Source organism: Anas platyrhynchos, chromosome 8, assembly GCF_047663525.1.
Source record: "Anas platyrhynchos isolate ZD024472 breed Pekin duck chromosome 8, IASCAAS_PekinDuck_T2T, whole genome shotgun sequence".
Taxonomy (NCBI): domain Eukaryota; kingdom Metazoa; phylum Chordata; class Aves; order Anseriformes; family Anatidae; genus Anas; species Anas platyrhynchos.
Genome location: NC_092594.1, coordinates 27,619,894 through 27,635,972, shown reverse-complemented (window position 1 = coordinate 27,635,972; position 16,079 = coordinate 27,619,894). Strand labels below are relative to the sequence as shown.

Here is a 16,079-nt window from a genome sequence, read left to right as displayed (position 1 = left end):
TTGGCTGATCTGAGACAAACGAATTTAAGACTACATCTCAGATGTAGTACACCAAATATAATCTTAATAGGATATGGACACATTTCTGTACCAATTACAATCTAATTATACATTCAAAGAAAGATGCAATGGCTCAGGAGGCACATTATTACTTCAAGATGTATCTGCTTCTCATTTTTTATTTAAGTCAATGTATATATGCAAGGTCTAGTTTTCAGGTGACTTTTTTTTTAATATATCTGCAGCAACAGCTACAAGGCTGGGGGATAAATAAGCAAGATAATTGTCTTTTGGAATGCATGGTATTATAGCAGAAAGCAAATCCAGGGAAAAAAAAATCACTATGGAAAGTAGGCAAGATGAAAATGAGTAGGTGCTGCTAACTCAAAATTTTTATTTTTATCTTAGATTTTTCAGAAGACCTGAGGAAATCAAACATCATTTTTGTAGTTGGTAAGTAGGATTCCTTATCTAACTGCTACATTCACAAATCCTTGGCTTTTGTTTTTAATTCTATGATTTCTTTTAAAGTTTGGCAGAAGGGTTTGGCTGAGTATTTACATGACAGTGGTGGTGCAGTCTTTGGAAAAGGAGGTAGAAATTAATAGAAATTAATTAATTAATTAATAGAAATTAATGTTCTTAACCTGGCCCTGGCCATGCTAACAATGGCTGTGTAAAGTTCAGAGCAGGAATTATGTCCAAGTGTGAACTGATTCAAAATGACCTTAGTTCTGCAGTTACAGCGCTGCTGTGTGAGCTCTGTCACGCGGGATATCTCACAGGCGTTAGTTAAGACTTTACTAGCTTGGACTTCTGGCTTGTAACTTTAAGGTTTAGATGAAAGAGTCAGGTCTCTTTACCTCTTCATATACAAAACATCTTTTGCAAATACCAGTTTCACTCCCACATTTGCTTAACATGCCATTAAAAGTCAACGGAGATTCAAGCTTTACTTTATATTTGCTTTCTGTAAGTCCACAGAGGAAAAGCATCATGTCAATATCCATTATTATATAAACGTGATTAATGTAAGCCACAAACACTTGGAACAGCCTTTTGAAAAACATTATAACCAGAAGATCAACAAGTTTCAAGAGAAAGCTGGAAAGGATCGTTGCTTTCTTTAAAAAAAAAAAAAAAAAAAAAAAAAAAACCAAACATTTTTTTTCAGAGCAGTTTTACAAAACTAAGCGAGATCAGTACATTTCAATGGACCTAAGGAGAGAGACCCAAGTATGGGTATTACAGAAAAAGTAAGTCACTTTGTGTGTTCATTTTCCTAAGGGAAAAAAAAAAAAAAAAAAAAAAAAAAAGAAATGTGCCTTCTGAAATGCGTCATAAATAAATGGAAGTTTTATTCAGGAGACAAAATCATTTCAATGCCAGCAGGTCAAGAGAGATGACCTCTCTACTGCTCACTGGGGAAGCTGCACCTGGAGGACTGCCTCCAGCTGTGTGCTCCCCCACAGAAGATACCGACTTGCTAGAGCAAGTCTGTGAGAGGCCAAGAGCTGGAACAGCCTGGAGAAGGGAAGGCTCCAGGGCAAACTTACTAATGTGTGTGCAGGAAGCACCTGAACAGAGGAATTGGAGAAGAGGGAGCTAAACACTTCTCAGTAGCACCCCGTGACAGGAGAAGAAGCAGTGAGGACAACTTAATACACAAGAAATTCCACCTGAGGACAAAGAAACACTTGTTTTTCTGCTGTCAGGGTAGTCAAACAGTGGAATAGATTGCCCAGAGAGGCCATAGTCTCCATCCCTGAAGGTATGCAAAACCTGACTGGACTCAGTCCTGGTCAGCCTGCTGCAGCTGGCCATATTTTACCAGTGCTGAAAATCCCAAGAGGTTCCTTCCAACCTAAAAAGATCCTGTTAGTAGATGGCATGTCTGTGTGTTGTAATTCTAGCTTACCTTATCTTATTCCGAATAAGAGTTGACTCAGTTTATTGCAGATATATATTGCATATGATGCGTTTGACATAATTAGGTTACCAAACAGCTCATTGGAGACTTCTCTTAGGGGAAAAAAAATACATAATACTTAATTCTCAACCTTCAAGAAAACTGTAATTCCACACTTACTGGAGTACGTCTTCCTGCTGTTTGCACAGTGACAAATTTTCCCTTCTCTCTGCTTCACATATCTTACTGGGAAATTACATTTGGGTTTGTACAGACATTAAAAAAATGTGAAGCAGCTCAGGGAATTTTGTCTTTAAAATTGCCTGTGGTAAGGCATATTTCTCATATAACTTTAGAGTGCTCTCTCATTTTCAAGGAGTGTTTTTTTAACTCCACTTAGATTTTATTTTTTTTTTAAATAGACCATCCACTAGTCATCTTCCAGCTTAAAACTTAAAATTCACCTCTTCTCTATTTATTCCTGTCCTTAAATCAATTTCAGATTTTCCATTAGCTTATGTCTAGGAATAGAGGAAAAATAAGCTTAATCAACAGCTCAAGTTTCCTTCATGGAAAATGTTATAATAAAAAATTTGACTAAGTCCAAACATGGAGTACTTTTCAACAGATTATGTAGAATGATAAAAACTTTTCCCAAAAATAACCTCCCAAAAAACTTCTTGAAGTCTGATGTGAGGAGTGAGGGTAATTTTTCTGTATTTTACTTTTTTGATGTGACCAACATGAAATTGCCAAGGTTGCTCATTTGGCTGCAAAATCTTGATTTTGCTAGAGCCAGGTAGTGAAGATAGAGTGTTATTTTTCAGGCTTTTTGCTGGCGCTAGGTCAGAGTGGCCACAGGGTCGTTTTTCTTGGGGCCTTTTCAGGCAACTAAATCTGCATCAGTAGTTTGTTGACCCTCACGCACTCCATGTTTAACACTATACACACTAGTCAAACACATACCATTTACCTGGGCAGCAAAGTTGCCTTACACATGACTCGAGTCTGATCACTAAAAATTATGCAAGGAAAAAAAAAACTTCCAAGAAACCTCAAAGGAGCAGAACATAATTTACCAATAAAATGCAAGCTGGGGCAGGGGGAGCACCCCAGAAATTCTCAGTGGCCAAGTACCCCATCCCACTGGACAGCTGCAAACAAGTTCATGGAGCTGGATGGGCTCAGCCCTTCATACCTTGAGTAGAAAGCAGTCAGAGAAGATGGGCTGGAGTATGCTGCTGCAGATACTTGAGAAGGGAGAAACACCTTGATCTCAGGTGTGATAAGGAATGTTTACTCATTACATGAAGAAATAATAAGATACTTGTAAAGCGGTTTTAAAAATAAAGATGTGCATTTGAAGCAGTTTACAAATAACTAATAGAAAGTACACCATCTACCATAGCTGACAAATAAAAATACTGTTAATAAGACAAAAAAAAAAAAAAAAAGCAGAGTGACTCTACCACTAATTCTCATTGAAAATTCTCCAGAAAGGGAAAGAAGAAAAGTAGTAGTAGTATTTATTTAGCAAATATTTACATTTAGAGGTAAAGTAGGAATTATTTGGATTTACAGTCAACTCAGATTAATTAAGCAACAATGTCAATGTTTTAAATAGGCAGCAAAGCAGACAGAACCAGCAAGTCAAAAACACGCGATATAATAGAGTAATAGAAGCAGAAAAAATTAAATTTGCTCTGGAAAGAAAAATTCAAGAAAAAATATTAAATTAAAACAGAAGCAAAAATAAGTTTGGGGATGTCATAACATTCTAAATTTCTATAATAATTGCCAGTTATTAAAAAAACAACAATGAATAAATTTATCATACTTTTTAATGCAGTACCCAATAGGACAGTCTGCTGGATGTGATAACAGCGTTAGTGGGTACATTATCCCTCCCCAGCCTCCCCAGAGCTTCACAAGACACAGCCACATCTGGCTTCGGCTGAGGTGGAAGTCAAAGCAAAACATTTCCAGGAATTTTACTGCACTTTGGATCAGAAACAAACTCCCTACTTACACTTAATGGTTTAAGCTCAGTGTAAATAAGACCAGCTTTCCAACTGACACTATGAAGATATTATCCACATCTACATGTGCAGGTAAAACATTTTCAGCTGCAAACACTAGCTTCCTCTGCATACAAAAAAAAAAAGGGGGGGGGGGGGGGGGGCTTTATTTGTCCAAGATATGCAAGACCTTGAGATTTGAACAACTTTATCTAACTGAACTTAGCCCTGATTTGACTAGAGGGTTTTACCGGAATAGCGCTCTAAGTTATTCGTCAGTACTTGCAATACAGCTCCTTCTACAATCAGATAGGCATAGGATGAGTAGTACTAATAATTAAAATCCAAATCAGTCCACATGCTAACTGTGAAAACGGATGAAAGCTGTTTTCTCTGACTTTCCATGGAAAGAACTCCAACATGTTTTCTTTAGCAGGGAATAAATCTCAGTGATGCCCCCACGACATGCAGTCCAGGTTGTTTTTTCATTAAAATCCTCTTTCAGAAGAAAATATTTTATTTATTTTTAAGTAGCAGCAGCATACCTACATGGTTTCACTTAATCTTTTGTTCAGGACTTTAGTCTAGGTGCTACTGAGGAGCCTTCAGATGTTATGTTCTTAAGCTAAGTTTTTTGTATTTGTATAAATAATTCAAGTAGCCTTAGTAGAATTGCCAAATTGATCAAGGCCTCCAAAAATCATAGCCTAAATATAAAGATAGTTTGCCTAGGATTACTTTGTTTTCAATTCTGACTTCTGAGGCTCCACTTTTCAGCGAGATTTCACCTACAAGCACTTTCCCATGACACTGGATATCCATGACACAAGGCTAATACCCACTACAAAAGCAAGGTATATAAATTGAAATATTTTAAAATAAATGGTGAGATTCTTGTAAATTCTGCTGCTGGCATTTTATGTTGATGTTCATAGCATGCAATATATGTCTGTCACTGCTGTATGATAAACTCACAAGATTTAGCAGGTTTAAAAAAAGAGACACCCCAGTCTGTTGGTATGACAGTTTTCCCTTTACTAATACTTCTGCCAGCAAAGCTAGTTCTCAGACTGCTCACATTGCTTGTTCTTCTCCCTGCTTGCTCCCCATGGCAGTCCCAGCTCCCTTAGCATCATTAATTCATCCGTTTGTGCTGCTGTGCTCTAGGCCAGACCAGTACATTTGAATCACATGCATAGATTTGCAGTCTTTCATAGTCTAAGGGTGACTAGGGCCTGAGGTAGAGCAGGTGTAAGTTTGTTGGAAGATCTTTTTATGATCTAGTGCAGGCTGCGGTTAAATATTCAGAAGTGCTGCTCAGGCAGTTGTCATTTCTCCCCACCCACTGAGAGCACTCTTTTCCTGCCCTTGAACGACTCTCCATGAAGCATTTCTGCAGTCAGTAAAGCAGGAAAGGTGGCCACCTAAGTCGGCAGGGCTATCAGTAAGTTATTTATCCCAATATCTTTTTATACAATTTAACAGGCAACTGAATCAACATAATGGAATAGAAATCCGTGCTAAGAGAGCACACAGACCTTTTAATCCCAGCTTGCTTACAGAAAAATCAATATGCCAAGCTACATGTAATTTTTATGCTCTGTCTAGTACCCTGGTTCCAGATATTTGCTCACTTTTTGCACCAGAAATCACAAGTTGACACACAAAAGATTCCAAGATACATCTCACTGAGCAATGGAATATGCCTGATCTCTAAATCTGTGCATTTTTATTAGTTCAGTTAATGAATGAACTTTAAAGCAATATGTACTGCACTCAGAAATAATAACGTATCTGACAAACATGCTAACATTGAAGAACTGCCAGTACTCAGATTCTGTATGCAAAGGCCAACAAAAAGCGGTGTGCAGTTTTGCTATTAACAAAATACATCCTAAGTGCAAAACCCAGTAATAACATGCATCTGTTTGGACCATTGCAGTTAGGACTTTGGCTCGAGGAGGGCCTCGTGCCCCCTCCTGCTACAGCTCACAGATGCTCTGCTTTTCCCCGACCTTGCTGCTGAGCAGGGAGCTGCACAGTCTGCTGCAGCAGGAGCAAGCAGAGCGCAGCCACACAGCTCCTGGCTGCAACCTCTTTACACAGCTGTGAGCCTGATTAGAAAAATGGAGAGGTGGTAGAAGCCCCTCCTACATCTTCATTATCTCACCAAGGTGTAACCACACTGGCCTGACCCTGGCAGCCTCTGATCTTCACAAGGAGGAGCTGGGTCAGCTTTGGCAGTTAGCTCCCCATTGCTTATCTGCTGATTGGGAACATGCCCAAAACAACTGTTCCTCGTAAACAAGCATGGATGGACATATTCAAGTTCAAACTCCGCACACTTAATCTACATTTTCCTATAGGTCACAACACATTCATAATTTCTCTGGGCATTTTCTATACTTCAACTTCATATCATATGCACAAGTTAGAAAAGAACACAATCAAATGTGAATAGCAAGTTACTTTGAATCAGTTTGTCACTGGTTAACACAAGCTTTTTTCCCCAAATATATGTAGGCAGAATAAAAGATGACAGCATACCAAAAAGTGACAGTGTTCACAAAGAATCATACACCTTCGCAATGAAAGTGGGGGCATGTTTTTCTCCTCCCAACAATCGAGCTATTGTGGAAACTACCACCTTTCTCACAGCCTCCAGTTCTTTATGTTTGAAAAACAGCATAACAAGCCTTGTGGTAAAGGCTTCCTATCTGAAGATATCTTTGTAATAGCTTTTGTTATGTTTAATATGCAGCTGCTGTTTTATTATAAGCTTCCCTCAATTAAGTTATTTTTCTTTTTTTTTTTAAAGAAAGATGCATAAATTTAATAATAAGATCCTCTAAAACAATAAAATATCAACTTGCAGTGTTGCAAGAATTGTGATATACCTCACTGTAGAGTTTGTTTGCTGTTAAAGCCACATATGTAGCACTCCTTTAAAGTACGTACCCCAAGCAGAAAGGAATTACTAATTAGGAAGAAAGTGCCCTTTCCCATCTTGATAGCTCTTTTGCAATCACATTAACTCGCTCTGAAGGCCAGAATTTAAGACATTACTAATATTCAAACTTCATGTATATAAATTAATACTGGCATAAATGCTGAGTACGCTCAGGAATGCTGAATTCCCTGGAGGCATTCCGTCTCCTTTCAGATCAGGCAAAGTAAGAGTTGCAAGCTCATTTGTTGATAAGAAAAACACAAGACTGTAAAGTGGGTCCCATACATTTATCAGGCAATAGGATACTTGTCTACACATCAAGTTATGCAAAATTAATAGTAGTGGCCATGAAAATTACCACTTTCAGCACGTAGCTGTTATTTAATTACATCTTCTCCTCTTTAAAAGGCTCAGCATTTTAATATCAGCTTTGTTGGAACTCTTCTGTGAAAATAAACACAGTCAACTTTAATGTTTTGGGAGAACACTAATGGTCATTATGGCATATATCCTGCATATTGTCTCACTTTGCTAACATTCTCTTTAAAATACTAAGAGATAAAGGTATTATAGAAATGCATTAGCTTTTCTGAGGATTTATCTAGTAACTAAACAACCTAACATTGTTCTTGTATTGTTATTTCTGAAAAGAGATCTAGTTTTATTTAGTATGTGAAGGGACACCATGGAATTTCTATTTTGGCTCTACATTCAGGAGAGAAACGGTTACATAGGATGTAGAAGATAATTTTTAGTACTGGGTATATTCCAAAGAAGTAGGATAAAATTACTGCACTGCTAACATACAAGTCCAGAAGACAGAATATGTAAACAAGCACATGCACACACAAAATTGCTTATCTAAGAAACAGACCAGAAATAGTTTGCCATTACAGATATTTACGTGTAGTTTGTCTATAATGTTTCTATATCTGTTCCTCCATAGCCACTCTTACTTACTCTTTATTTTCCGCCAATGGCTGCTTTTACAGTAGTATAGTTTTCTTTTTATTAAAGCAATACAATAACAGCACGTAACCCACACTGGAAAGAAAATGACTGTGAAAAAGACTCTCTAGCTAAAATCATAGCACAACTGTGATCCTCACACCACAGTTGATGATTATCTTTGTGAATCTGAAGTAGAAGACTGCAGGTTACACTAGACAAAACCGCTCCTTTGTTGCAACTGCCTTATGACCCAGATTTTATTCTCAGCTGCAGTACTGTATTTTCTCTGAAAATTATAGACTTGGTGCAATTATTTCTTAAATTGAATGCAAAAGGTAGAAGAAATTTCAAGGTGGGAGGAGATGATGCTACATTTACTACACTGTGAATGTGTTATTCCTATCTTCATTAACAGAAAGATAAAAGCAAAAAGCACACTGCTTATCATCACTTATTCTATCATCTTAAGTCCACATAACAGAGCCATATTGGTATATCTGTGAGTCTCAATAGTTAATAAATATGCAGGCCATATGCTTTTTTTTTTTTTTTTTTTTTTAAAAAAGGAGGTTTTTAATAGAGCGTGTTTTTTAATCTTTAAATTTAAGCATACAGCCTTGCCTCCTCCTTTGATTTTTGAGCAGTGTCCACCTGCAAGGGTATAATTACCTCCTACTTCAGTAGTTCTTCCAAACAGATCCATCAACAATCATAAAAAAGCTGCTGGCTGCCACACACCATGAAATTTCTCCCCAAATACCAATATCTACAACATGAATTTACTTTCTAGGTGTCCCCCCCCACCCTGGGCACCAAGATGGCCGCCTCAGGCTCTCCCACAGCCACACCTTGTGGAACACTCACCTCAGCTCCTCCGACAGCTCTGGAGGTCACCACCACAGGAGCAGGATCCCCAAGATGAAGTTTTGGCCATTTTGGTGATCTGACCAGCCAGCGTGGGGTGGCTGCTGCTCAGTGAGTGGCTGAGGAGGCCCCTGGCCTCTCACAGGGTGAGCCATCAGGGCTCAGAGCCGAAGAAGCTGCTTTCCTGTGAGGAGGTGTGACAGGGCAGTGCCAGCACCCAGAGCACGAGGCAGCATCCCCCATCTCTGAGCAGACCCCATAAAAAATACCTGCCAGAGGTAGGGTGTTTGGGGACTGCTGATGCAGTCCCAGAGGAAGCAGGATGGCTCGAGCTGTATCCCTGAGCCACTGCTGACAGGACACCTGCAGCACCCACCCCAGTCGCTGCCCTTCCCTTCCCGCCCTTTCTGTCACCCACAGGCCGCCGGGGAGAGGCAAGACACAGCCCACAGCTGTGGTGGGCTGCAGGTGCCTTCCCTTCAGCTGGTGGAACAATCACCTCAGCAGCTTCACCTCAGCTGTTGAGACTGCCCTTATGCCTACAGCCATTTGAATCTCAGCCCTGGTTCAACATGATTTTCCAGCTCCCATCTGAATACAGCGTGAATGAGTGGTGACAGGGTGCCATACATCACTGAGCACTAGGTCCCTACCTTTCCCTGCAGCACGTGTAAAGAGCAAGTTGATACCACGGTATCAGGGAGCAGTAGGATCAAGCCTTCACCATCATTTAGCTGCTTCTATATGTGGCTTTTGGTTATCGGCAGATGTACCAGCACCTGTGAAAACTCTCCAGCTCAGGGGAAGAGGAAGCAAGCTCGGTGCAGTTGTGCTCTTGTACTTGCCACAGGGCAAAAGGATTTAGCTGCTGTGCTCCCACATGTATGCCGCATAACACAGTCAGGTTTCACCATCTCTGCTTATACGTTTCCATTCCACACAGCTGAGGGCAAAATATTTCCTTCACAGGGATGCAAGGAAGATTAATTTGCTGGTATTTTTTGCAACTAGCAAGCCTGAATGTGTATGGAATCAAATCCCCTCCCCTGCTCCCTGTTTAATGTTTTTCATTGACACGGTAATTGTGTTTTAGGAACAGGTTCTCTTTTGCAAGACATTCCACATTGTTGTGACTCCTTTGATTTCAACACATGTTTTTGGAGTCAGCGGTGTAGTGTATCGGAAAGGAATTATATGATTTGTTCTACTATATAGAGTGTCTTTACTAAAAAAAAAAAATACTAATAATAAAATTGTAGGCAGTCATATCAATTTCCTTCCATTTTCTCAGTTTCTATAAATTGAGAAAATGCATTTCTTCGTTTCTAATTCTTGACATTTTTCCCTTACCAAGGTGGTCCTGGGTCTGGCAAAGGCAGCCAATGTGAACAGTTAGTGAAGAAGTACGGCTTTACTCACCTGTCCACTGGTGACCTTCTCCAAAATGAGTTATCGTCATTATCAGAGAGAAGTAAATTGATCAAAGACATCATGGAATGTGGTGAACCTGTGCCAGGAGTAAGCTACAGTTTTATCTGTGGTCCTAATTGTTAAGAGCAATGGTAGTACATAGATTGTCTAAAAGGGTGGAAATAAGAGGTTATTCCGATTTAAGGAAAATGAATCTGCAACTTGAGGGAGAAGTTTCCTCATCGTCAGATCTGTGGCACTTCTCTTCCCTTTCTGTGCCAGTAATTGTTTACATTTCAGACTCCCATACACAATATAGATTACTCAAGAAATACAGTGAGACAGATGCTGTACTATACATTGCAGAATGTAGGAATAAGTACAGGAAACAGAAACTTTATGTCCATTTTATAGCTTTGCATTCCAAATTCAGAGCTGGTCCTCCTGGCAGCTGCTCTAATTTACAATACCTGCAGCATTTCCCTGCAGAGCTGGCTAACATCCCAGAGTAGCTGGACTGCAGTTTAATGGAGACTATGAAGACAGTTTGTTGTTCTCAGCTGAACTTGACTTTCACATGGCAGGTCTGCAGCCTGACCTCTTGATGGGTCTTCAGCAAGTGCAGCTAGATCATAGTATGTGCTTGCTAATGAAATTCACTGGGAAGTGCTGCTCATGGGAAAATAAAAGCTACCATGAGACTTGATTTTGATTGCTTTGCTCTTCAGTGTGTTTGATCAGAAGAGGTGTCTTACCTCATTACATGTAATATAATTATATCAATGACAGAACAAAATGCCATCAGATTAGAAAATGCAGCAGCACTGCCCCCAAAGTTTCACAGATATTAACATTAATTTTGAAACTATGAAATATTCCCAGCTATCCAGAGGGTACTTTAGAAACTCTTGGATGGGTTGCAACACTAGGTTTGTGTAGCATGTGCAGGTACCAAAGAAAAACACCTGCATTTGCAGGACATGCTTTTAGCAAAACAGATCAGAGTGGTTCTCAAGGGCATAGAACTAATGTTGGTATAACAAATAAAGATACCAGACTTTCTTATTAATTAATCAAGTAACTTCCTTTCTTTCCAATGCAGGGTATTGTCCTAGAGCTACTGAAGGAAGCCATGGTTGCCAATTTAGGGGACACAAAAGGATTTCTGATCGATGGTTATCCCCGGGAGCTGAATGAAGCAAAAGAGTTTGAGAGCAAGGTGACCATGTAGTTGTAATTCTGTTACTTCTCCTATTAAGATAGGACTGTACTTCTAGTGCTGCTAGGGTGCCCATCTTCAGTGGATTGCAACAGGATGGTTTGGCTCTTTTTTTTTGTAAAGAGCCAATCCATCAGCCCAAAAAATAGTTTTGCTGCTGATCACTGAGACTTTGGCACCCCATTAATATAGTTATTATAGCTTTTGCCCTTGCCTATGCAGACAGTAAAGGCTTATTTTAGCTAGATTTTTTTTATAAAAGCTGGGAGCAATTCTCATTTAGTGAAAATTACCATTTTAGAATGAGTTTTCTAATTCTATGGGATGGGTGCTACACGTCTCATGAAAATATCATCAAGCACTGCATGGTGGAGGTACATGAAGGTCTGTGTCACCACAATTAATACCTCCTACCATTAAGCCAGCTCTGCTAAAGCTTGCTGCCACTTTGAATCAGTAAACAGATTAAATTTTTGTCATGACTAACAGGTGATATAACCATAAAAAGAGTGTTTTGCAAGTGACTATGTGGCAGTTTTGAGAGTTATTGATTTCCTCAGTATGTGCTAAGACTTACTTAGAAATCTCCGCTGTCCATTTCTCAATCTGCAGAAAATACTCCATATAAAACCCATGAATGGATTTACTAGGGCTTGTAAGAAAGGAAATGTTGAATTAAGGGAAATAGTTAACTACAAGTTCTATCAAATTACACTTCACAAATGTCCTATGCATGCTTGAAGGGTAATAAAGCTTTAATGAATTATCTATTTTCTCTCTGAAAACAGCTGCTTTATTTAGCTGATTAACACAAAAGCCTTTCAAGACTTACAGACAGCATCAGAAACTAGAAAAAATAATGGGCAGTAGGAGTTGGTAGAGAAGCCATTTGCAGAAATATTGGCCTATTAGTTCCTTTACTAAATTGCCACAGACCATTAAAAAGAGATTAGAGATTTCTCTTGTAAATAACTCTTGGAAATCAGTGTGTCTTGGACTGTGGCATTGCCAGGCAAACAGGTCTTAATCCAGTGCAAAAGCAGAGCCCCTTTCAGTTCCCGTAGACACAATCGCAGCAAAAGATCTTGTAGTCCTGAACCTTCTTTGCCATTTGGAGTAAAATACAAGGACCCCAAGGGATAACTTTGGAATTGCTATGTCATACCTGTTTTGAATTGATGCTTCCACTCCAGCTTTTGCAGGGTGAATTTGGCTGCTCAGAAATTCTATGAATTTTTTTTTAAATGACTCATTAGTGAGATAATGCTCTGCAATTCTTTCTAAAGGGTGGTCAGAAGTTCTTCCTATGCAGTAATGGAATGAAATGTGGTGGATATAAACTAATGGTGGCAAAGTGCATGTGAATAATGCTACATATCTACATGGTGTACAAAAAACATAATTGTTAACAAAGAGCTGTTCTATTTAGAAGACTTTAGGAATAGTGCTTATATTTAAAAGCTTGACAGCCCTAACTAGAATTAGGTATGTAGAAACAGTTCATTCTCCAGCACGTTTTGCCCAAATCCTTTCTGTGATATAACTGAACTTTTTACTAGCCATAATTCTAGAGAAGCAGAAGTCCACAGAATAATTTCTCCCAATCTTAGTTCAATTAGACAAAAAGGGCATTTGTTGAAATCATTGATTAAGCCCACATCTGTTTTTAACTTGATTTAAGTCTCTGCAATGTTAAAACTGCCTTTCAAATTCAACTGCTGCTAATGCTAATGACATTAATGTTCTCTCTCATCTGTATGGAAAAAATGGTTGGAAAAAAGCCTGTCATTGAACTGTCCAGGATAATCCCTTAGATTCAGCTGTCTCTTAGAATGTCATTAAAGTAGTAGAAAGGTCAACACAATGCAATGATCCCCAGTCAAAGCCACAAGGCCTAACATGAAATATTTACCTTTAGCATATTTCATTCTATAAAGAACGCAAACTAGGGTAGCAACATCAATTTCCATGTATCAGTCATTTAGATTTCCTTTGCTGTAGCCATGCAAAAAACAAAACAAAACAAAACAAACAACAACAACACATAAATATCTAATGGTCACTAGTGTGAAGAACAATTATCTTTTCTCAAGACTATCTCACTCTTTTCTATAAGATGTTCTGCAAATCTCTGCTGGAAGGAATGAGAAAAAGCCTGAGAACATCATTGAAAGCTTCAATGTATAACTGCATGGAAAATCTATTACATTATTTATCTCAGATCCTGTAACACTTTTATTTTACTTGCTAGAGTGGAGTTTATCACTTTAGATTCAGACCAACAGTTGTTGCTCAGATAAAACTTTGTGTCAGATAGAGCTGTATCTGAGCAGGGCACATGACAGAGTGTATTGCAAGATTCATTCCAAAAGACTTGCATATTTATATTATCTTGGGGAAAGAATGATAGAGATTGTTTTTTAGAACTTTTGGATCTCTCCTAAAATATTATCAGGAATATTTTGTTGTTTCTTGCAATTTATTTTTCACCCATAAAGTACCAAAGTATCTAATGTCAAATGCAGATAGAGACAATTACTTACTATCTGTCCCAAAGCCTGAGAATAAAAATAGATAAAACCCTATTTATGTTGTTTATAGGAAAGGGCAGACCCTCCCTCAGGACTAGTTTGGCACTAGCCAAAAAGTATTAAGTGGTAGGCATCTCATAGAATTTGGAAATGATTCACCAATTTGCAAATGCAGTGTAATTTATCAAATCTTTCATTTATGCCATGGGTAGTAATGGTGCAGAGTTACACTGCAAATATTGACATAAAATAATGTGTAACACAAAATAATTAACCGGACATATTCCTGTAAGTCCAATGACAAACATTTGATGGTATTCCTGAGCCTGTGTGTTGCCACTCATTTCCAGTTCAAGTGGGCACACTTTAATTTGGACATTTTCTTGGGTTTACCCTTGAAGCTCTAAGCTATAGTTTACTACTCCCTAAATTTTATATTATACTTTTCACAGACTGAAAAAAAATAAAGGATAGAAGAATAAATGTGCCAAGCATACCATGAGTCCAGTGCTTTTTGCATCAAGCTTTTATCAAACAATTGCAAATGATGAATATATTGATGAGCTTCAGTTGAAGCAGCCAGAATTTTTCAGATCTTATCTCATATTCTCTGTATGTGTAGAGTTCAATCAAGTCTTGACCCTCAAGACTAGGATTTCTAAATTCTGCTACAAAAAGAGGTGTTTGTTAGTAAGCATAATTTCTGCCTAAACAAATAAGTAATTTGCTAATAATTTTCTTGATGACTATTTCAGTAGCATTTCTTTTTAAAGTTATCAAAACAAAATAGGCTTTGCCAGGCCACTGGTTTGCATACTTATTGTCTTTTTTTTTTCTAGATTGGAGAACCAAAACTTGTGTTTTGTCTGGACTGCTCTGCAGAAACCATGAGCAGTCGCCTTTTGATGAGAAGTCAGAGCAGTCAGCACTTTGACAGTGCTGAAACCATCAAGGAAGGAATCGAAAGCTATTACCAAGCAGCAAAACCTGTGATTGCATACTATGAAAAAAAGGCACAGTTATGCAAGGTAAATTGATTGACCTTTTGAATTAAATGATTGCTTTTTACTTCCATTATATAAGCAATATTCAGAAAATACTGACACAACACCATTTATGTACTATATTAGTTGCTGCACTTCAGAGTTCTCATCTTTCACTTACCTGGTTTGTTTGAAAATTCTCAAATTTCTGAATTCCATGGTATAAGTTGAAAGAATAAAAACACAAATTTATCCTGATTCTGACAACATATCCTGAATCACTACCTCATCTGTATAGATTCTCTTGCTAAATATTAATGCTGAAAAGCTTTTGTTTAGGTATTAGGATTTATTTCTCTATAAAGGCTTTCACAATTAGGATGAAAGATTATATTAATCCAAAGCCCCTTAGTTACCTTTACACAGCTGACAGTGTATATCCTGAAATAAAACAGACCTGCACACAAGAAAGATCTTTCAGCTGGTATAAATGACATATTTATATTAATTTCAGTTAATTACTTCAGTTTACACCTGCTGAGGATGTGAAATTTAAAGCATTTTTTATATTCTCTGATCAATACTTTGCAGAGAAGCAAGACAAATTCCATCAGTGCAATTAACTGATGGATATGCTGGCAAATCTCTAATCTCATTTACATAGGATGTTTATATTCCTTTTTATACATTTTCTTCTTGATCATGGCCAACTGTGCCTGATCATCAGCTACAGAAAGTGCTGGTCTTGCTGATCCTTCTCGTCCTAAAAGTGAAAGAATCCAGTAATACTTTCTGGAATTATTCTGGGAGCTTCTTTCTAGAGGCTGTAGCAAGTACGCAAGTCACGTGTGCTTTTAAGGTTGAAAAATGTGTTCTGTTTTTCTTGAAAACTCCATATTGAAATACTCACTTAATGCACTTTTTACTAAACTGGTAAAATACATGTCTGCTGTCAAAGACGTGAATCCATTATGTATTTAATTAGAGAGACAGCCCCTATCACAACCCCCTGCCACCAAACACTTATGATGTAGACAAGTATTTGTTCAGCTATTTATCAGCATTTGGAGAACACTGCCAAAATATTCGGCAAAGGTAGACTTTTAAAATTAGGCCTCCCAGATTATCCTTGGTACCACTGGACAGTCTCAGGTAGAAGCCTCCAGCCCCGGTACCTGTACAGCAAGGAGCGGAAGTAAATGTAGATTAGATCGTTTAAGGGAGAGGGAAGTGATTTTATTTAT

At 38.2% G+C, this 16,079-nt stretch overlaps 1 protein-coding gene and 1 long non-coding RNA gene across 2 annotated transcripts in view; one reads left to right on the top strand and one right to left on the bottom strand.

Annotated features, from left to right (window-relative positions):
• Positions 1 to 9,210, bottom strand: part of LOC140003022 (uncharacterized) — a 90,236-nt gene extending 81,026 nt beyond the window's left edge. Inside the window, exon 1 of the long non-coding RNA XR_011810942.1 lies at positions 8,693 to 9,210. This is a non-coding gene — a long non-coding RNA (uncharacterized lncRNA). The remainder of the gene's footprint in view (positions 1 to 8,692) is intronic.
• The window catches only part of AK5 (adenylate kinase 5), a 95,296-nt gene that overhangs the window by 69,637 nt on the left and 9,580 nt on the right, over positions 1 to 16,079 (top strand). The window contains exons 10-13 of the mRNA XM_027463074.3: positions 409 to 453; positions 10,047 to 10,210; positions 11,205 to 11,321; positions 14,692 to 14,880. Of these exons, the coding sequence (XP_027318875.1) occupies positions 409 to 453; positions 10,047 to 10,210; positions 11,205 to 11,321; positions 14,692 to 14,880 (515 nt within the window). The remainder of the gene's footprint in view (positions 1 to 408; positions 454 to 10,046; positions 10,211 to 11,204; positions 11,322 to 14,691; positions 14,881 to 16,079) is intronic.